The sequence below is a fragment of the Pleurodeles waltl genome, chromosome 8 (assembly GCF_031143425.1).
Source record: "Pleurodeles waltl isolate 20211129_DDA chromosome 8, aPleWal1.hap1.20221129, whole genome shotgun sequence".
NCBI classification, from domain to species: Eukaryota; Metazoa; Chordata; class Amphibia; order Caudata; family Salamandridae; genus Pleurodeles; species Pleurodeles waltl.
This window is the reverse complement of record NC_090447.1, coordinates 699,430,561-699,452,690: the sequence shown is the minus strand read 5'-3', so window position 1 is coordinate 699,452,690 and position 22,130 is coordinate 699,430,561. Positions and strand designations below refer to the sequence as shown.

General features: G+C 43.7%; 1 protein-coding gene across 1 annotated transcript in view; it reads right to left on the bottom strand.

Annotated features, from left to right (window-relative positions):
* The window catches only part of ADGRG7 (adhesion G protein-coupled receptor G7), a 1,214,738-nt gene that overhangs the window by 202,614 nt on the left and 989,994 nt on the right, over window positions 1–22,130 (bottom strand). Inside the window, exon 12 of the mRNA XM_069204827.1 lies at window positions 20,778–21,124. Within this exon, the coding sequence (XP_069060928.1) occupies window positions 20,778–21,124 (347 nt within the window). The remainder of the gene's footprint in view (window positions 1–20,777; window positions 21,125–22,130) is intronic.

The window sequence follows — 22,130 nt, the reverse complement described above, 5'->3', positions numbered from 1 at the left end:
TAATGCTGGAGAATGAAGCACATTATATCAGTGGGAGAGTAAGGTTTCACACTTTCCGAAATATACCTAGCGGTATGGGTACATAGTTGATGTGCAATAACATTTTCATTTCTGGAAAAACTGATTTGTTTAAACGTGGAAGAAATGAGAACAGGATTAATCTTCAGCTGTTATTGGTGCATTAATCGTTGTTTAGAGGAGAGTAATGTTTGCACAGTCTTATAACAGGAGCTAGAAGGGAAGAATATCGGGTGTGGAGTTAGTGCCGGATAGTGAAGAATAGAATGTTCACCTGTTATTGGTTTACCAATTGTTGTTTAGGAGGATAGCAACGTTGGTATATTCTTATGACACGAGGCTTAGTATTATCCGGAACTAAAACCACACGCGATATTCTCCATTCTAGCATGGACAATATCGCTTGTGGTGTTCGTGCTGATAGTGAAGAATAAAATGTTATTAGGAGAATCAGGGCTCATGCCTCTGGTTTACAACTACTAACGCTTACATGAAATAAATGTTGTATCATTTTCTGAATTTATTGGAGAAATCGCTTCTGTTTCTACTCTTGTAAAATAGAACATGTTTAGAAAAAGTATATTTAGAAATAGTTTTAGTATTAGCTATCACGAGACGCTTGAGAAAGATCCTTGTAATTAAAATTAAATGAACTCCTGAGAGACTGAATGAAAGGTTACTGTGGCCTTCTTTTGCGTGGCTGTGTTTTTGAATTTCGGTTGCAGCGGTGACCTTTAACTGTAGGAAATTATCTCAGACTCCACAGATGCATGAATTTGTCTATATAGATGGAGATTATATAATTGAAGGTTTGCTTGGTTCTATGGACAAGATCCACATGATGGTATGTAGAGGGAAGGGTAGATTGTGGAGAGCTTTTGGAACTTGTGGGAACTTTTGAGATTTAGCTCTAAAGTAAATCAGAACAGGATGAATTAACAAATTGTAAGCTATTAACCCCTCAACTGTTGGGCTTCCGCCCCTTCCCCAGTGCTGAGCCCCTTTTTGGCAATTTGGGGGGGTTAGTTTCCGCTAAGGACTCCATTACCTTTTTTCCACAAAATACCCAAGTCAAATTTGTGTCCTTTTTTCCAACATCCTGGGGATTCTAAAAGCACTTAGGGTTTGTGGATTCCCCTGGAGGAGATCACGAAAACAGGCAAGATGTAGCTACATTTTGCGTTATTTGGGAAAAATAGGAATACGTGCTCTAGATAAAAGTGTCTGTTTATTTTCCTAAAAAAATGGCATCAATGAATGGTTTGCTGCATTAAAGTTACCATCCTTCAAACTTTCAGGAACATGCAGAGCTGAATAAAGAAACTATTTTCTTACAACAGTTTTGGCATTTTTCAAAGAGGTTGCCCATTATTCATAATTTATGTGCTCTCAGCTTACTTCTAATTTGAGGTGAAAACCAGTCTGAAAGCCATGGGTGATCTAGGGAAGCTATAGATTTCTGAAAAGTAGATAGAATTCTGAATTCAGCAAGGGGTCATATGTGCAGATCTCTCAAGGTTTTCCCAAAGAAACAACTAACTGTTGAAATAAAGAAATATTGAAAATGAGTAGGAAAAAAAGCAATTGCGACAACGTTTTCATCTGTAACTTTTGATCATGATAGTTGATTTACAAAATCAATATACCATTATGTCCACTAGACCCTTCTGGCTGTGGGGATATATAGAGTTTGTAGGTTCTCCAGAAACTCAGGGTAGCCAGAGCCAACAACTGAGCTGCACTGTATAATGATTTTCCCTTGTGTACCGAATAGAGACCAATTCTTATGGTGACATATGAGAGTGAAAAAGGGGCATCAAGGAAACGTATGTGTTTCTGAAATGGACACAAGATATGGAGTTTAGAAGCAATAGTTATTTGTACATTTCTGCTTTGTGGGTACCTGTACTGCCATAAGATTTAGAGCAGTGGTTCCCAATCTTTTGAATTCTGTGGACCCCCAATTTATCATTACTGGACCCCAGGAACCCCCACTGAAACATTATTGGAATCCAGGGATCCCCTCACTGAGTCATTACTGAAAACTAGGGTCCTGATCTGTTAATATTATTTATTTTCTAAGCAGTCATGGATCCCCTGAGGAGGTTTTGCAGACCCCCAGGGGTCCCTGGGCCACAGGTTGGAAACCACTTATTTAGAGGGTATTTTTCAAAATGTCTTCTTTTTTACACACTGGCTCACATTTGGAAGGCATATATGCAGCAAAATCCAATTGGTAATAACAAATGTTTTACTATTCTGTGCTCCCACATGTCCTTCGATAAAAAGGGTACCTCTCTTGTGTGGGTGGACCTAGTGCTCCTGACAGGAAACAAGCCAAAACACAACATGGGCCTCTTTTATTTTTCAACTGAAATCTGACCTTTTTTCCAATGTGGGTAACTGTGGCCTTTGAGCCCCTGCTCATCCGGCACCAAGGGAAACGTAGCAAACTTGCATATTTCTCACCAGGTGACGTGAACTGTGTAGCTTTCGCCAGGCTTTTATTTACTAATATTTCATTGCAAACATCAAACTTTGACTAAAAAACACATGTTCCTCACATTTTTATAATGGAAAGTTCTGGAATCTGCTGGGAGCCACGAACTTCCGTCCACCTACCATTCTCCTATGTCTCCACATAAAAATGGGATCTCAGTCGTGTTGATAGGCCTCATGCCAGCAACAGGGGATGGCCCAAAATGCAACATGAATACATCTAATTTTTCCATTCACCTTTAGCTTACCCTTAATTTTGCAAAGTTCGTAGCTGTGGATTTTGGGTCCTGGCACCTAGGGAAACCTAGCAAACCCGAACATTTTTGAAAATTACGCACCTGGGGAAGTCTGGGGGTGCCTTAGGTGGCTCTCAGCAAGTATCTTTTACCCAGAATACCTTGCAAATCCTCAAACCTTGAAATAAAACACAATTTCTTCACATTTCTGTGATGGAAAGTTCTGGAATCTGTGTGGTGCAAACAAATCTTTCCACTCAGCATTCCTTAAGTCTCCCAATAAAAATGGTACCTCACTTGTGTGGGTAGGCATAGTGCTCATGGCAGGAAACAGAACAAAACACAACACAGACACATTACATTTTTCCACTCAAATCTGACACATTTTTGGCAAATTTGGGTAGCTGTAGATTTAGGATCCTAGCTCAGCCGGCACCTAGGGATACCTAGCAAACTTGCACATTGTTAAAAACCAGATAACCAAGGGAATTCAAGGTGGTTCCATTGTTCTCACCAGGTTTTTTTTTACCCAAAACCCTTTGGAAACCTCAAACTTTGACTAAAAAACTAAATTTCTTCACATTTCTGTTGTGAAAAGTTCTGGAATCTGCAGGGAGCCACAAACTCCCTTCTAACCACCATTTCCACAAGTCTCCCAATATAAATTTTACATTCAATGTGCGTTTAGGCCCACAACAGAAAAATGCCCAAGACACGACATGGATACATCATATTTTTTCACTCAAAACTGACCCTTTGTGTGCAAAGTGGGTAGCTGTGGATTTTGAGCCCTAGTTCATTGGCTCCTGGGGAAACCTAGAAAACCTTAACATATTTGAATACTAGACACCTGGGGAAATCCAAGGTGGGTGACTTGCATGGCTCTCACCAGGTTTTGCTTCACCCAGAATCCCTTGGAAACCTCAAAACTTGAGTAAAAACACAATTTCCTCACATTTCTGTGATGGAAAGTTCTTGAATCTGTGACGAGCCTCAAACTTCCTTCCACCTAGAATTCCCTTAAGACTCCCAATAAACATAGTACCTCACTTGTGTGGGTAGGCCTGGTGCCCGTGACAGGAAGCTGCCTAAAATGAACATAGATGCATCATATTTTTCTACTCAAAACTGACTCTTTTTTGCAAAGTAGTCGCAGTGGATTTTGGGCCCCAGCTCAGCCGGTACTTACGGAAACCTAGCAAACTTGCACATTTTTAAAAACTGGATAACTGTGGGAATTCAGGGTGGTTTGACTTGCATAGCTCTCACCAGGTTTCTTACCCAGAGTCCTTTTCGAACCTCAAACTTTGAATAAAGAACAACACATTTCCTCACATTTCTGTGATGAAAAGTTCTCAAACTGGCAGGGAACCACAAACTTTATTTCGATCACCATTCCCTTAAGACTCCTGATACAAATAGAACATCACTTTTGTGGGTAGGCCTAGCATCCACAACAGGAAACGGCCCAAACCATAACATGGATACATCACATTTTTCCACTCAAAACCGACCCTTTTTAGCAAATTGGGTAGCTGTGGCTTTTGGGCCCTAGCTGAGCTGCTTCTAGGAACACCTAGCATACCTGCAATTTATTTTAAACTAGACAACTAGGGGAGTCCAGGGGGATTTATGACTGCTGTGGCTCTCACTAGGTAATTTTACCCAGTAGCCCTTGCAAACATCAAACTTTGGTTAAAAAAACACACATTTTCCTCACATTTCTGTGATGGAAAGTTCTGGAATCTGCGAGGAGACAAAAATTTCCTACTACCCTGGGTTCCCACATGTCCCGCAATAAGAACAGTATCCCACTTATGTGAGGGACCAAGAGACCACAACACAAAAGGCCCTAAATTGCTACATTGACATGAGTAGGGGTTGCTGCTGTGTTTGGGGCTGTGCGGTGGCACCCCCCATGAAAACCTACAAATCACAGACCTTTTGTAAAACTAGCCAACCAGGGATTCTAGGCTGGTGTGCCTCACTACGGTTTAATGATGTTTTTTTTTTACCCACAAAAGCTCTGCAAACCTCAATCTTTCCTGAAATCACACATCTTCCTTCCACATGCTCTGAAAGATCTACAAATGGATACCCACCGAAACCAGAAGAACAGTCACCCAAGCCCTCGTAAGCAGCAAACTGGACTAAGGCAATGCCCTCAATGCAGGAACCACGGCAAACTCCAGAAAAGGCTGCAATGCATCCATAACGCCTCCGCACGCCTCATCCTGGACATCCCCTGCCACTGCTACATCACAGACCACCTGAGAAACCTGCACTGGCTCCCAGTCAACAAGGGAATCACCTTCAAACGCCTCACCCACGCTCACAAACCACTGCACAACACCGGACCAGAATACCTCAACAGATGGCTCTCCTTCTAAACCCCGACCCGGCATCTCCGCTCCACCGGCCTCGCCCTCGCAACCGTCCCACACGTCCCAGAACTGCGGTAGATAATTCTCGCACCTCACCGCCAAAACGTGGAACACTCTTCCCACCCACCTGCCCCAGACCAAAGACCTCCTTACCTTCAGGAAACTTCTCAAGACCTAGCTGTTCGAGCACTAACAGCACCTACCCCCATTTCCCCCTCTACTCAGCACCTTGAGACCCTCATGGGTGAGTAGTGCGCTTTACAAATTCCTGATTGATTGATCTCCCTGGAAACTTGCAGAATCCCCAGGAATCCATAAAAATGTCACCTTGCAGTGTTACCCCACTGGTGCCAATAAAAATGCTGTGCCTTTTATGTGACTGGGCCTACTGTTCGCTACAGGAACAGATCAAGCCAAGGCCAATGGCAGCCATTGTGAAGGGACTCCCATTGACCTTGGTTTGATCTGTTCCTGTCGTGGGTACTAGGCCTAACCACATAAGTGACAAAGCCTTTTTTATAAGCACAAGTGGGGCAACTCTGGGTGGTAGGAGTTTTGCGGAGTCCTGCAGATTCCAGAAGTCTTCATCACAGATATGCAAAGACAATGCCTGATTTCAGGCAAAGTTTGAGGTTTGTAGGTATTGTGGAGATGAAGAACTTGTGGGATCCTTGCAAGGTGCACCACCCTTGAATCTTCTGGTTATTTAGCTTTCAAACATGTCTGTGGTTGGTAGGTTTCCTTGGGTGACGGCTGAACAGGGCCCCAAATCCCTCAGCTACCCATATTACTGATCGCTCTCTGAGTGCTTTAGGGCCTTTTGTGTCGAGGTCTCCTGGCACACCCAAACAACTGAGGTACCATTTTCATCAGGATAATTGGGGGGAATGTTCTGTGGTGGGAAATTTGGGGCTTTTTACAGATTCCAGACGTTTTCCTCACAGAAATGTGAGGGAAATGTGTGTTTTTACTCAATGTCTGAGGTTTTCAGGACATTATTGGTAAGAAATGGTATGGGATCCATGCAAAGCACGCCATCTTGAAGTCCCTGGTTGCCTAGTTTTCAAAACAGTCTGGGACTAGTAGGTTTTTCTAGGTATCAGCCTACTGAAGCCCAAATAATGCAGCCATTCACCATTGCAAGTGGGGCGATATTGGTATTTAGCCACTCTCTTGTGGCCCATATAAAAACATCACCTAAAGGAATCAAATGTCTTCTCCCTTGCCATTGGGATGGGATGTTTTAGTCAGCATAGGAGCAGAAAAACTGTTAAGGCTTTAGAGGTGAGGGTGGAGCCTGATGTTAGGATGGACCAGACCCATCCCATTATTGCTTGACAATGGGCTTTCTGCCCTCCCTGGGCAAATTGGTGGCACACTTCCTTTCTCCCTCAGGGGGAGAAGACTGGTTTGTCCTTTTTGGGGTGGGGGTGTGACCAATGCCAGAGTGCAATATCCGCAGCACTTTATTTTGCCCCAAAGGCAAATCACTGGTGTCAGGTAGATTTTCTAGCCCCCCCCCGCACGGGCAAATTTGGGTCACCTTCCCCAATTGGGACAAGCCACCTATCTGCCTCCAGGGAGGCAGAAAGACACTATTGACCCCCTGGGGCAGTAATATGGCTCAATTTGAGATTAGGCTACCTCATTCTTTTGTTTGTTTTGGTGCCAGTTTGAAAGGCCTGGTGTCTAATGGGCGTTCTGCCCCCTGGGGGGAGTGGCAGATTAGAGGTGAATTGACTATCCAACCCCAAGAAACGGAAGAACGTTTTCTGGGCACCAGATGTGGGGAAGCAGGGTCCATGTCCAAGGGGGAATTCCTTTCCAAAAAATATGATGTGAATGCAGTCCCTAGTATCTAGAGGTCTTTCTGCCCCCGGAGGGGCAGAAAGACTGCCTCCTTTGTTCTTGCGGTGGGGCATGGTCATGCCCATGGTAAGCAGCCCCCAGCTGTATCCTTTAAAAAAAAATATTTGTGGTGCCTAATGGCTTTCTGCTCCTCTGGGGGGCAGATTGGGGGTAATCACAGATATCTGTCGCCTCCACGGGTAGCAGAAAGACTTTTGACACATTTATTTGGGGTGGGAGTGCAATGTTCCCTGTAAAGCGCGCACACCTTTCCTTCCCCCATCGCGCAGGCCCCTTCGGCAAGCGCGCACGTTAATAAATAAGCCTTTTAGAGCGATATACGTGCTCCTCTAAGGCAGAAAATGCTCATATTTGAATCTGGATTGAAGTCAATGAAAACAGCGTTTAAAGGCCGCGGGAGTGTTTTAAACATCATTTGGCGTACTTTAGCATAAAAGCGAGCAAGTAATATTTATGTTGAAAATTAATGGTTAATGAGCTAGGAAATGCTTCAAGACAGTAGGAAATGTGCTGTTATCAACTTTTCCATCATTGTCATACTTCGTAGTTGTTTATATGCATTATCACTTTCTCAGTTCAAATAAGCCTTTTAGAGCGATAGTCGTGCTCTCCTATTGCAGAAAATGCTCATATTTGAATCTGGATTGAAGTCAATGAAAACAGCGTTTAAAGGCCGCGGGCAATGTTCCTCTGTTTTCTCTAACTGGGTGTAGGTGGCACTTAACAGGTCATGTCCTTGGGGTGTGCAACCAGGTCACAAAACTGCCTTGATGCCCTATTGCATGGAGCAATGATATCCCTTTTTTGCTTTAGTGGTATGGAGAGGCTAATGCCAAAGATCTTGGCTAGTTATGCGCTGCGCGCGCGTGAATGGTCAATTTCTTGGTGCACGTATCCTTGGCTGCAGCGCACAGAGACCGCACACTGCGCACACAGTGGAAAAAACTTAGAGGGAACATTGTGGGGGTGTAGCCATACCCATTGTGGGCATCCCTGACCCCTATATTAAAAAAAATGCCCATGGTGACTAGTGGACTTTCTGCCCCCAGGGGGACAGACTGGGATAATCAGCCCTATTCACCTCCTGAGGGCAAAAAGACAGTCTGCCCTGGTTTAGGGGCATGACCATGCCCTAGTGGTCAGCCCCGACCCCTATATTTCTTTTAACAAAAAATGGCACAGGGTCTTGTGGGTTTTCTGCCCCCCCACATGTGGGCAGATTGGGTGTAATCACCACCATCCACCCTCAAGGGGGACAGAAAGACTTACCGCTCTGCTTTGGGAATGGGGGCACAGACATGCCCATGGTGGGCAGCCTCCACCTCTATATTGTTTTAAAAAAGCTTTCTCTGGTGTCTAGTGGGCTTTCTGCCTTCCTATGAGGGTGGATCTGGGTAATTACCCCATCCAACTCCCCAGGGGGCAGAAAGACTGATGCGTAATTTAGGTGGGGTGGGGCATTGCCATACTCATGGTGGGAAGTGACCTCCCCTAATATTCTGTAAAAAACAAAAGCCTTTCCTGGTGTCCAGTGGGCTTTCTGCCCCGGGGGGACAGATTAGGGCTAATTACCCCATTGGTCCCCAAATGGTCAGTAAGACTGAAGCCCCATTTAGTTGGGTTGGGGTATGGCCATGCACATGGTTAGGATCCCCCACCCCTATAATTTTTTTTAAGGCTTCCCCTGGCTTCTAGTGGACTCTCCGCACCCCAGGTGAGCACATAGGGATAATCACCCCCAAATCAGCCCCCAGGGTGGCAGAAAGACTGGTGCCCCATTTAGTTGGATTGGGGCATGGCCTTGTCCATGGTGGGCTGCCCCCACCCCTACATTGTTCTCTAAAAAGCTTTCCCTGGTTTCTTGTGAGTTTCCTGCCCCCGCCGGGGGCAGAAAGACTGATGCCCCATTTAGTTGGGGAGGAGGCACAGCCATACACATGGTAGGAAGCTCCCATCCCTGTAATTAAAACAAAGAAAAAGCTTTCTAGTTTTCCCTGGCATCTAGTAGGATTTCTGTAACACCCACCCCCCACACCCCACCCTGGGCAGGGCAGATCGGGGTTTCAAAAATATGCTCCCTGAAAGACTGAAATATTTAAATATACTGGAGGCGCACAAGGCCTTGCCCACATAAGCCTCTTTTCCCTCTCCTGTGGCGATCCCCATGCAGGTATCCACTGGGTAGAGGTAACATTGGAAAGGAGAGACTCCCCCTTTTCCACCTATTCTTCTCCCAAAAGAATCAGTGCTCGGGGGAGCTGAGTTATATCTCCGAGCACTTGTTCAATTAAACTAACACAAGCCCAAGGGCTCATTTTACTTTCACATTCCTGTAATGAATTCAGAGTTCATTGCATGCTGATCGTCATTACAGAAAAAAAAACAATCAGGCAGCTCACAAAGCTCTTCCTGAGCAGCCTGGTGTAAAAAAAAATAGAGAACCACCAGAGTGGCCTTCCTATACCTCCCTAGTGTCAGCCAATGGTCAACACACATATTGAGGAGGTAGTTAATTGTGAGGGTAGTGGAAAGGTTTTTGTTTTAGAATAGTTGTTTCTAACAAATGCATGAGACTGCAATATACAGTCTATTATCCCTGTTGTTGAATTTACCTAGAATGTCACAATATTTAGTTGGAATGGCTAGTTAATTAATGGTAAGGTATAATGAACCATGTGTCTGGCAGTTATTATTAATATATGTCAGCTTGAACTGTGAGCCATGCAAATCAACCAGTATGCAGATCTTTTTTAGATAGATGTGGAGTTGATATGCAAGAAGAACTACTGAAAAAGAATCTTGATCATTATTACGTAAAATGTGTAGAAGTCAAAAATGTAATTACAATAATATGTAAGTTAATCTATTAAAAGTATACATATTGAGTGAATTGATTTTTGCTCTCCCATCTTTATGAATTTATAGTTTCTTTAGTCCCTTGGACCACTGCCTGCTCTCATAAAATATTTGTCACAAAGGGGACCTTTTCTCATTTGCGAATGATTACCCCCACCTTGGAGGTGTTGGAAAAAAATTAATGTTTTGCAAACGTAATTTGGTTACAAAACATTCATACATGGCGCTTTGGTATTTGGAAGGGAGACCCTAAACGCATCCTTTCATAACACTGAATCTCTAAACACAAATCATGACTTGGTAACATGTTAAGGAATTGCAATTTGTGCTCTGTATATATGAAAAAGCATTTATGTGTTCGGAAATGGCCAGATTTTGCAAATTGAGCTAGTGCTGACTCCATAATGCTTTTGGACATATTTATATCTAAAGCTAACCAAACTCACCAATAAAGTCCAGAGGCAAAAAAACAACTTAAAGACCAGAACAAGGAAGGCCTCCCTCGCTATCCTGATGACAGGCAAAGTATTTGGTGGAAAAAATAGCAAGCAAAACAAGTTTAATGTCAAATGTAGTGCATATTCACTAAAAGTCCACAGAATGAGCGTCAGCATGCAAAATTGCTGCGCTGCATGCAGAGTCGAGAGCTGAATAGCACTATTTCCACTAAAATATGATGCAGTTCAGTACTCTACCTGTCCTACACACTTGAGTCTGCCATGGTGCAAGGATGCCTGAGTTTCAGACTGGATTGTTTCGAGCACGAAGGCATACCTTCTAGGCGAGAACAATCCTAGTAGGCAATTTCCTCTTTCTATGCATGATGCAGAATGCATCACGCATAGAAAAAGAAGATAATAAGAAGAAATAAACATATATTTTTCCTGGTTATATCTTGGTCAAGGTGGCGTACCATTTTGGAGCAATCCCAGGTTTACTGGTTTCAGAAAATATGGGATTGCATCAAATTCCATTGATGATGCATGGGAATGCCCATGCTGCACTCATGGAACACCTACCACTATAAAATGTAACGCAACACAGCACAAGTCACTCAATTGCATTGTATTTCTTTACAAAGTCACACAAGGAGGGGCAAATCACCCACTGAGTGGCTTTGTGAATTTTGCTTAAGCCTTTGTGTTGTCTTGTATCACCTTGTGTGACCCAAGGGCAACGGAAAGGCTTAGTAAGTCTGGGCCCACTTGGTAAGATGGTAACAGACCTACCCAACGCTGATTGTAGAAGCATAGCCACCTCGAGAGAAACTCAATATCAACTCTAAAAAGTACAAATAGGACCAAAAATGTCAAGAGGCTGAATCTAAACTCTTATGGCATCACAGTGAAGCATGCAAAAACGGATGGATGGAATGCTTGAATTAATCTCAGCCACTAGTAATAGCTCAGCTCATTCCTTCCCCTAAGCATACTGCAGGGGCAATAGGTCAGCCCACTTCAGCCACTGGATAACTTCATTGTGAGTGACGATTTTTCCTTAAGTACTATGACAATGAATGTGTTTTTGAGACTAAAAAAATATATATAATTGTAGCCATTTTTTTACTGATGAGGCCTGGCAGCTTCCCCAGCAATGACCTTTTGAAAATACAATGACAAGACAAAACAAGGGTTGACAAAGTCAATATGGTGGTGACCTGCTCCAAGCGTATTGGGTTTTATCAATGCTTGTTTTCTACTTGTGCTCAAATAAGGAGCAATGTATTTCACACTAACCGTTTGTAACAGAATCCCACTATGTTCAATGGGAGTGTAATACTAGACGAAGAGCAAATACCACCGTTTTATAGGTACTAAACAAGGATGTGATACACAGATATTATCTAGAAACGCCTTAGTACTGCGCTGACATCCCAGCATACATCAAAACATGTTTAAACGAGCAACAAACAGAAACATACTTAGACAGTCCACTCGAGCAGTCCACTATTCACTAAAGAGTCTGCCCTGCATAGGTAAAAAATCGCACCTGAAGTCTCGCCTTCAAAATGCAATGCCCTAAGGACAAAACGTTCCAACACTGTCAAAATCCTGAGAAACACCTGGGAATCAAACCCTTAAACTTCGAGCTGAAGCTCTCCGACTTTAACAAGAAAGCCACGCATAACTATCCCCTAAAAGCATGCAGAAATACAATGGGAATTATTTACAAGCCCGTTGCACCGCCAGTGCGCCACTTTCTTCCATAGAAAAAGTGACGCACTGGCAGCGCAAGACGGAAGACAGGCCGTACTGAAGCATCCTCCTGCCTCTGCTACCCTTGACACAGACGAGAAGTAACGCACTGCGCGGGAGCAACCTCATTGGCCTAGCAGAGGCCTGCACCTAGAAATCACAACACTCATGCTGAAAAAATGGTGTCAAGCGCAGGTAAACCAGCTTCCACATGAGGCTCTCATATAAAATACAAACATAGGCCCAAATTGACCAAGATTTTCCATCGGGGTTGCGACACTTTTGCTGCGTAGTCTAAAGCAAAATCTATTTAAGGATTTACAAAGCAAATTTGTGTGGCTTTGTCAAAAAATAAATAAATAAATAAATAATAATTCAAGGCGGCACTCCTTGCGTTACTTGCCTTGCATTACCATACATCAGGTAGGCGTTACATAGGTGGAGAATGAGCAGTACTGTTCGTCCACCCATGTATTTTGGTGCAAACTCACATTTAGAAAGATTTGTAAATGTGTTTACACAAAAATGATGTGTCTTCCCAAGGCTGGTTTAATATTGAGAAATATTTGTATTTCTCCCCGTTACTTCCTCTTTGGATAGTTTTTGTGCAGGAAGGTATCCTTTCTTGCACAAAAACTATTTTTACCTTAACACTGGCAATCCTGCACCATGGAGCAAGGGTGTCTGTGTTTGCGCTAGGTAGCTGAGAGTGCCCAGCCCAGGTACATTGAATGGGAACGAGAGATAAGAAAGTACAGGGCAAACACGCTCTAACAAAATGAGAAATAGCATTAACAACACTTGCAAATCAGCAACATGTGTAGAGGTTGTAGACATGGAAGAGTCATGACAATCTTTAATTAAGAAACACTCATTCGTAGCACAAAAACGATGCAGTCTGAGGGAAACTTTAACACACTAAAATAAACCTGCAGATGAGAGCAATGCTAACTGCCCAAGGACCATCTGTAAGCATAGGAGGGGATTATACATCAGTAATGCTGACCAAGGCTCATCAGCAAGCATTTCCAGGCTGCAAGAAGGAGTTCAGTAAGACTGGCCGGAGAACACAAGAGGGGTGCTGCATAAATAAAGACAAATAGTGAACAGAACCACACTGTAGAAGGGCTGGTCGGGTGAACCGACTAGAGCTTTGAGCTGCAGAATATGATGGTCTTGTCCAAAGACTAGAGGCAGCCAGTAGGAAGTTGAGCAGGAGCCATGCTTCTCGAATCCTGGCAGAAGGGTGAGGGTGATGAGCACGCTCTGCAGCCATGTGTAGTGCTATGCAGACTATTTACTGAACAGACACATGAGCAGTTCTGCCCAAACCCCTTTAAGTGTCTTCCTCTTTTGAAAAGCCGACAAAAACGAAGTAACACTAGAGAAAAAGAAAACCCCAGGGAAAAACATGGTAGCTAAACCAAATTAGCATTTTCATACCCAAACCATGACGCCACTGATAACTCAGCAGGAAGCCAAGGAATTGGTAACAGCAGCAGATCTGCTACAACAGGCCTGACAACTTTTAGGCCCCAAGACAGCTTGAACCAGCGATCCTGGCTAGAGGCAAAGAAACACCCAAAACAGCCTCAAAGCTTGAAATGCAATGCACATGCCACCCTCCCCCTTCAGCCAGTGCCAGCGCTCAGCATGGCAAGTGTGGGCAGCTGCCAAGGGCCTTGCTCCTGCTCACTAAAGAGCCCCACATAAGAGCACCACCTTTCAAAAGTCTCAAGTGTTACGAGGTCCGGGTAGAAGCAGTGGTGCAGTGCTGCGAGGCCCAACAGAGGGGTTCCTTCTCCAGAGCCTCAGAGCAGCGTTAGAAAATAATGGCTGTATATGGATGAAAACCGCAATTAGATGGGTACTTGAAGTGCCTTTATATGTGAAATGAGCCCTTTCACTGACTGAATGAAAATCAGGATGTTCTGCAGGGCTCACAACAACAAAAAAAAATCATGCCCCATCACCAACTGATGGTGTCATCAAAATTCAAAAATAATATTATGTCAATACATCAAGTTATATCACTGCTGTATTGAAATTTGTTAGAAAAGGGATCTCTAGTTGGCATTTAGTTTATACCCTATCCAAGTAGGGACCCTCACTTTAGTCAGGGTAAGGGAGAATCACAGCTCATATAACCACTGCTCACCCCCTTGGCAGCTTGACCCAAGCAGTCAGGCTTATCTCAGAGGCAATGTGTAGAGTATTTGCACAATCACACACAGTAACACAGTGAAAACACCACAAAAGTACTCTGCACTAGTTTAGAACAATCGACAATATTTATCTAAATTAAACAGGACCAAAATTTCAAAAATCCAACATACACAAGCAAAATATGAATTTATAAAGTAAAGAGAGTCTTAATCCAAGAAATCAATGGATGCATTGTTTTAGCACAAAGTACCTGGTATGCATCATAAATAAAGCGGCACGGGTGAGCGTGTGTCAGAAAGGCAAGTGATGTGTCAATTCCTCACTAGCAAGTGAGGCTGTGCATCGATTCTTTCTCTGCTGTGCAAGCGATGCATCAATTATTTCCTTGGAGGGAAGAGATGCGTTGATTTCCGGACAACCAGCATTAGGTCCATGCAGTGATGTTGAAGATTTTCACGCCCAGGGTCGATGCGTGGAAAATTCTGACACGCTGTTCAAAGGGTCAGCATTGAGAACAGGCTCTGCATTGAATTTTCAGCTGCAGGACAGGCGCTGCGTTGATTGTTCTGATGAGCACTCAGTGGTGCGTGGATTTTCTCCCACAGGTTACCAGCTCCCACTTCTGAGGGCCAAGTGACTGGATTTGGCACCACATAGCAAGTCAGGACTCTCAGCAGAAGAGCACTGGCAGATGAAGTTTTTGATGTCCCTGAGACTTCGGAACAGGGGCAAGCTCAGTCCAAGCCCTTAGAGACACTTTACAAGCAGGATTTCAGAAATCAAACTCCATTCATTTCCCTCTTAAGGCAGAAGGAGCAGGCCAGCACAGCAAAGCAACAGGCAGAGTGGCTGTCCTCCTCAAGCATAAAGCTCTTCTCCTTGGCAGCGGTTACTCTCAATCCAGAAGTAATCTAAAGTTGTGGGGTCAGCAGTCCAATACATATACTCATTTATGCCTTTGAAGTAGGCAAACCTCAAAGGAAAGTCTTTGTAGTGCACAAGACCCTGCCTCTTCCTTGCACCGTCCCAGACACACACTAGGGGCATGGAGACTGTATTGTGTAAGGGCAAGCACAGCCCTTTCAAGTGAAGATGTCAGCGTCTCCCTCCCACTCTAGCTCAGGAATGCTCATCAGGAAATGCAGGACCCACCTCAGCTCCTTTTGTGTTACTGTCTAGAGTGAATTCACCAACAGCCCAACTGTCAGTCTGACCTAGACGTGGATTCAGCAGTCAGGCAGAGGCACAGAATGGTTAAGCAAGAAAATGCCCACTTTCTAAAAGTGGCATTTTCAAACAGACATTCTAAAAACCAACTTTACCAAAAGGTGTATTTTTAAATTGTGAGTTCAGAGACCCCAGACTCCACATCTTTATCTGCTACCAATGGGAAACTGCACTTAAAAAATATTTGAAGGCAATCGCCATATTACCCTATAGGAGAGATGGGCCTTGCAATAGTGAAAACCGAACTTAGCAGTATTTCTCTATCATGGCATGTAAAACACAACAGTACACATCCCACCTTTTAAATACACTGCACCCTGCCCTTGGGGCTACCTAGGGTGTACCTTAGGGGTGGCTTATATGTAGTAAAAGGGAAGGTTTGGGCCTGGCAAGTGGCTACACATGACAGGTCGAATTGGCAATGCAAAATTGCACACACAGACACTGCAGTGGCAGGTCTGAGACAGGTTTACAGGGCTACTCATGTGGGTGGCACAATCGGTGCTGCAGGCCCACTTGTAGCATTTGATTTATAGGCCCTGGGCCTCTCTGGTGCTCTTTACTAAGGACTTAATAGTAAATCAAATAAGCCAATCATGGATAAACCAATCACCAATACAATTTAGACAGAGAGCATATGCACTTTAGCACTGGTTGGCAGTGTTAAAGTGCCCAGAGTCCTAAAGCCAACAAAAACAGGTCAGAAAAAATAGGAGGAAGGAGGCAAAACGTTTGGGGATGACCCTGCAAAAAGGGCCAGGTCCAACAAAATATATTTAGTAAAAGTGAGAGATTTTAAAAATGACCAAAACACATTTCTGCACCTGCCCTGATGATAATGGTGTTAGTGAACTAAGAGCATGGCCTCTGGAATTATGAGTCAGGAAAGGACCAAATTAAGCGGCAGGGTTTACTAATTTATGCAGCAAGAAAAGGCAAATTAAGTAGTATAATGCTGCACTTTTTGTGATTTTATTATCTCAATGATTTGAGATTTTTATTACCATTTTTGTACTATCTGGCAAAGGTTTCATCCCATCAGTACCAGTCTAACACCCAGGTACAGCAATAAGCAACAGAAAGATAACCAGTTCACCTTTGCCAAATGGCTTTCCACTGTGCAGCAACAAGCGCTGTTGCGTTTTAGTAACATTGGATCCTTTAGAGTTAGAAACAAAATTATTTTTTGCTAAAAACTGCAGATTATGCAGCAGATGTCTTATGTGGCAAATCCATAATTATTGGGAAAAGACAGGAACCATAAAATTGCACAATTCCAGTGGCCCTGACTAAGAGGCATATCAGGGTTCATGTGTACCCTATATGTGAGCTAGATTATTAGAAACATGGAGCAAAATGTATTCTATTACATCAAATACAAGCAGTGTTTTACAGCACACTCCCTGATTACACTTATTTGCATGTGCTCCGATGTGTGATAATTAACAAAATGGAAGATGGTGACATAGAGTTTGCACAATTTGGTCAAGCATGGAATCTAGGATTGATCCTAGATTTTCTAGTTTTTCACTGAGCCATTCATTCACTACATGGGTATCTCTTTGACATAAATGCGTAATGCTTCATCTTTAATTCTTGGAGAATGAGACTAGGGCCTGGGTGACAGGGACGCTCCACATTGTATTTTTGGCAGTTTTATATACCAAGAACTTTGGCCATGGACATAAGAGCACATCACAACAGACAAAGACTGCATCATTTTTTTCCAGCATAGAGATTTGCCTGGATTGACAGGATGCTGTGTCGAGGCTGGGTTTCAAGCCTGGCTCCCAATAATGCATGGTGGGCAGCTGTAGCCACTCTGCAATATCACCTCCGGTGAAAGCTTGGTTCATTTTGTGCTCTAGGTTCCAAAACGACCTTGAACTGAGCAGGACCAGGCCCATGGCTCGAGTTTTCAGTGGTTTGTCCATCTATAATAACATGCAAATGAGTAATATTAAGAGGGGCAGAATCCATGCAAAAATGTAGAAAGCATTTAGAGAGTGGAAGAGTGCAAGGGGAGAAATGGATGTAAAAGAGAACAGCTGAAACAATGTTAGATGTGGGGGAGAAGAGTCGTAAAGAGCAGTGTATAAAAGAAAGATGTAGATGTAAGTGGCAGGGGTGGAACCAGCAAGAGGAAACTAGGAAAAAGGAGACAGAACCAGTAAAAAAAGTTGAGGCAAAAGATGGTGAGAGGCTGAAGAGGAATATGAGCGGAAAGGAGTTCCTCCATTGAGGGGAAAGATGAATGTTAGTGTGTCAGAATCGGAGAGAAAGTAAATCGCTTGGGGAGAGATGAGAGTGAAAGGGTCGATAATGCAAGGGTGAAGTGGATATCAAAGGGAGCTGAAATAGCAAAAGTAGGTAATAGGTTGGGAATAGATGAGGTGAAAAGTAGAGTATGAAGGGGAGATGTGGATGTAAGTGGACAGAAGTAGCAAAAAATTTGTAAGAGGTGGTAGAAGAGATACAACATTTTGAACCAGTGTGCTGCTAAGCCCATTGAGCCTTCTGTCGAAGTTTGCAATTCTCTGTTTTCCATGTAAAAAATTTCGAAAAAGATTAGGGTCTCATTATAAGTCTGGCGGTCTTTAGAAGCACTCCTGGCAGTCTGACCACCAAATTACGACCCCGACGGGCGGTTGGATTGCCGCCACCGCCAGAAAAACGGTTTGTGGCAGGGTGGTGGCAGTTTGAGTCGTGGTCAACCGTGGCAGCGCTGAGTTCAGCACCGCCATACTGATTACAAGTGCTCTTTCCTTGAGCCTTTTCATGGCAAGGACCCCACCATGAAAAGGCTGACAGAAGGCCAGTGCAGGGTGCCCCCCTGCCCAGTACCCTCAGAATGCACACTGTTTGCTACGGCAGACAGTGTGTATTCCGAGGGAGCTGGGAGCACCCTCTGTGTGACGGCATTGGCCTAGGCTCCATGAAGAGCCAAGGCCAATCCCACTGCATGGTTTCTACTTGGGTGACTGGTGGAAACCTCTGATTTTGGAAGTTCCCGCCAGTCAGCCTAGTAGACACCTTGTAATAGGGCCGGGGGGGGCAGACCGCCAGTTCCAGCATTGGCACTAGGCATCAATTTGTGGGCCAACTCAGGGGGAAAGAACAGATATGCATCATACTTTGTTAATATGGTGCATTTATGCCCTTTTCCTGTGGTGCAGGGCAGCGCAGCAATGTCACGTGAAAACATGCTTGAAAATATGCCGATAGTTCAATGTGACAATTTGACTTGGGAATGTAATCAATCCCTAATCTGGAAACAATTAGTGAACATCATAGTAATCATATCAGTTTTGGAGAGCCCTAGATTTAGCTTTTTCAGCAGGTTTGAATAATGTAATGTATTCCCATATAATATAGCTTTAAACTATATGTACTTATTTTATTAAGATTATTATTCATAGTTTTAGCTACTATACTGATATCCACACTAGGCAAGTAGTTTCTTGCAAAACTGCTTCCACAGTGCCAGAAAATTGATGTTCAATTGATGCCACTTACTGTGATGCCACATCTTAGAAGGGCCTTGCATGTTCCTATTCTGCTGGAGGCCCACCAATCCTAGAGCCACCACCTGCCTTCCGCCCCTGCCCTTCCATGACCCCAGCAAAATCAATCCAGAAGCCTTTGTTGGCCTCAAAAGAGGTGGGAAAGCATACCTAGAAATTGGCCGTACTGGCTCATACAACTGACTGGTCCACTAGGGGCCTCTGAGAAGCCATCAACAACTTGCTGCAGCAAAGTGGGACAAGAAACACATCAATGCTTACCTTTCATCAGTCAGCTGGAGAAAGAAGCACCCAGTTGCTGGATGGGTAGCAATGCTGCCTCATGGCCTCCTGGTGTTCCCCTTTGAACACCAGTGCTAACACCAGGGTCCTTCTGCTGGATCCTGACAGAATTGTGCACTAATAAAAACATTTCACACTTCTGCCAATACTGTAGATTTTAATATTTACGCCATTCGTTGCCACCAAAAAAGGTGGTGATATACAATGTAAAAGCATGCATCAAAATATGACATTCTGCATGGTGTGTTATCCATTACTTTTTGCACCATATTCCGAAATCCTGTGGTTATACTGTGAAGTAACAGTCTAGCTACATCTTGATGTTATCCCAGGATTCTGGCATGGCTATAAATCCGTCCAGAAAACTATCCAGTGATGGTGTGCGTGTTGCTACTGTAATTCTCTCTCACGTCTTGACTTCTCTCTCTCAATCTCTCTCTCCCTTGCTCCTTATCTCTCAATTGCTTCTTTATGGATGCATGGGGATTCTCACCTCCCTTCACAATAATAGAGGTGTTCTAGAAAATGTCTGCAGAATAGGGTAATGGGGTTGTTTTGGCGTAGGCCAATAACCCTGGGATTATTGGGCGGGTTGTGTGCCCGGGAGAACAGAAAGATCAGGATTGGAGGGTTTAGCATGGATATGGAGCATTAGGGGTTTGCTGGTGGAGGAGAAGTTAGAAAGGGCACTCTATTGAAGCACACGGCAGGAGTAGGGAAGGTTTTCCCCACCTTCCGCCCTGGAAATTTTTAAGGTTTTTTGGCTGGTGGATCGTTCACTGTAGATGTTAGATATGCTGTTTGGGGGTAATGTGAGTTTTTTGGAATCAGGTTGTGCATCTATGGTTATTGTGGAAGGTGATTGGTGAATTCTGATTGTCACTGATGAGCAAGTGCATATTGTGAGGCGGGTAGTTGGACAGTTTGGAATGTCTATTGTACGGAAGTTGGACAGGTTAATACATTTCAGAAATGCTATGGGAGGAGGGGTAGAACGAGGCAATTTGAAAGGCTTTAGGAAGCCAAGCGTTCATTGAAAGTATAGTTTCATTGGTGGAGTTTTGGTGTGAACAGAGAATGGTGAAATGTGAGTGACAAGGGAGGGTTTAAGAGGATTTTTTTAGTGGAGGTGGAAGGTGGCTGGAAATGTATTAGTAGGACCTGGGCTGTATACAACATATAGCTAGTTGCCAAGGATGTTATAATTAAAGTTGCACCTGCCTCATTAAAGCGGCCTTTCCCACAGCAAGCCTGCCTCAAGAGAATTATAGAGCACTGTCCTGTCTGAAGTAAAGTCATATTGTTGCTCATTAGTGCATTTGTACGTTATATTTCCCTTAAGTTTGCGTACCTAAATATCAGAAGTACCTTTAAGGGCCACTTACACAATAAATCAAGAACATATGCATATTACATGTATTTTAGTGTAAATTGTGTGGTTTAGGTATAAAATAAGACATATTTATAAAAGCAAAGGCGCTTCGGTGCTAATGCGCTAAACAGAACCCTGTTAGGTCTTACCCCATCCGATGGCCAACTGGATGAGCTTGAAATGCCTGGGGGGCACTGTGAAAACACGGATGAAGTTCATGTACATTTCTCCAGCAATTACTGCTGTCCATGCAAAAGTGGCAAGTAGGAGGTAGTGCAGCAGGACAGTGACCGCTGTACACAGATCATTTCTGGTTTTGACGATGTCGCTGTCTAGCACTGTGTTCTCCTGGGTGATATTCACCTCAGAGTGGCTCTTCTGATTCGCTCCATTTTTATTCTCCACTCCGAAAATGAAGATGACGTTAAAGGCCAGCATTGCCGCGCACAGACTCACCAAGGTCCACACTGCTGATGACCTTCGTGTTTTCTTTGGCCTTGATAATCAGAGAGGTCAAACATTAATTTAAAGTAATCAAACAATAGAAATACTTTAGATATAAAAAGGTTTAACTAGGATTCTATGGCCTGATTTACACAGCTTATTTCCTCTTATTCTAGTAAATCAACGCCTTTCAAAACGGAGTCTAAAAGTTATGCATTACATATTTTTAAAATCTTTTTTACAAGTAAACAATACAAAGAGTATTTCAGTCTTTTCTTTGGATAAGTTATACCAGATAGGGAATATCCACTGCATTCGGTATGACTCCTACAATCTGTGAATTTGATTTGACTTTAACAGCTGCCTCAAGAAAAATTAGAACATTGGAATGGTGGTGTAGGAAAGTACCATCTTGCCTGGCATGTTACCCCCATATTTCACTGTATATATGTTGTTTTAGTGTATGTGTCACTGGGACCCTGCCAGCCAGGGCCCCAGTGCTCATAAGTGTGCCCTGGATGTGTTCCCTGTGTGATGACTAACTGTCTTACTGAGGCTCTGCTAACCAGAACCTCAGTGGTTATGCTCTCTCTGCTTTCTAAATTGTCACTAACAGGCTAGTGACCAATTTCACCAATTCACATTGGCATACTGGAACACCCTTATAATTCCCTAGTATATGGTACTAAGGTACCCAGGGTATTGGGGTTCCAGGAGATCCCTATGGGCTGCAGCATTTCTTTTGCCACCCATAGGGAGCTCTGACAATTCTTACACAGGCCTGCCACTGCAGCCTGAGTGAAATAATGACCACATTATTTCACAGCCATTTTACACTGCACTTAAGTAACTTATAAGTCACCTATATGTCTAACCTTCACCTGGTGAAGGTTAGGTGCCAAGTTACTTAGTGTGTGGGCACCCTGGCACTAGCCAAGGTGCCCCCACATCGTTCAGGGCAAATTCCCCGGACTTTGTGAGTGCGGGGACACCATTACACGCGTGCACTATATATAGGTCACTACCTATGTATAGAATCACAATGGGAACTCCGAACA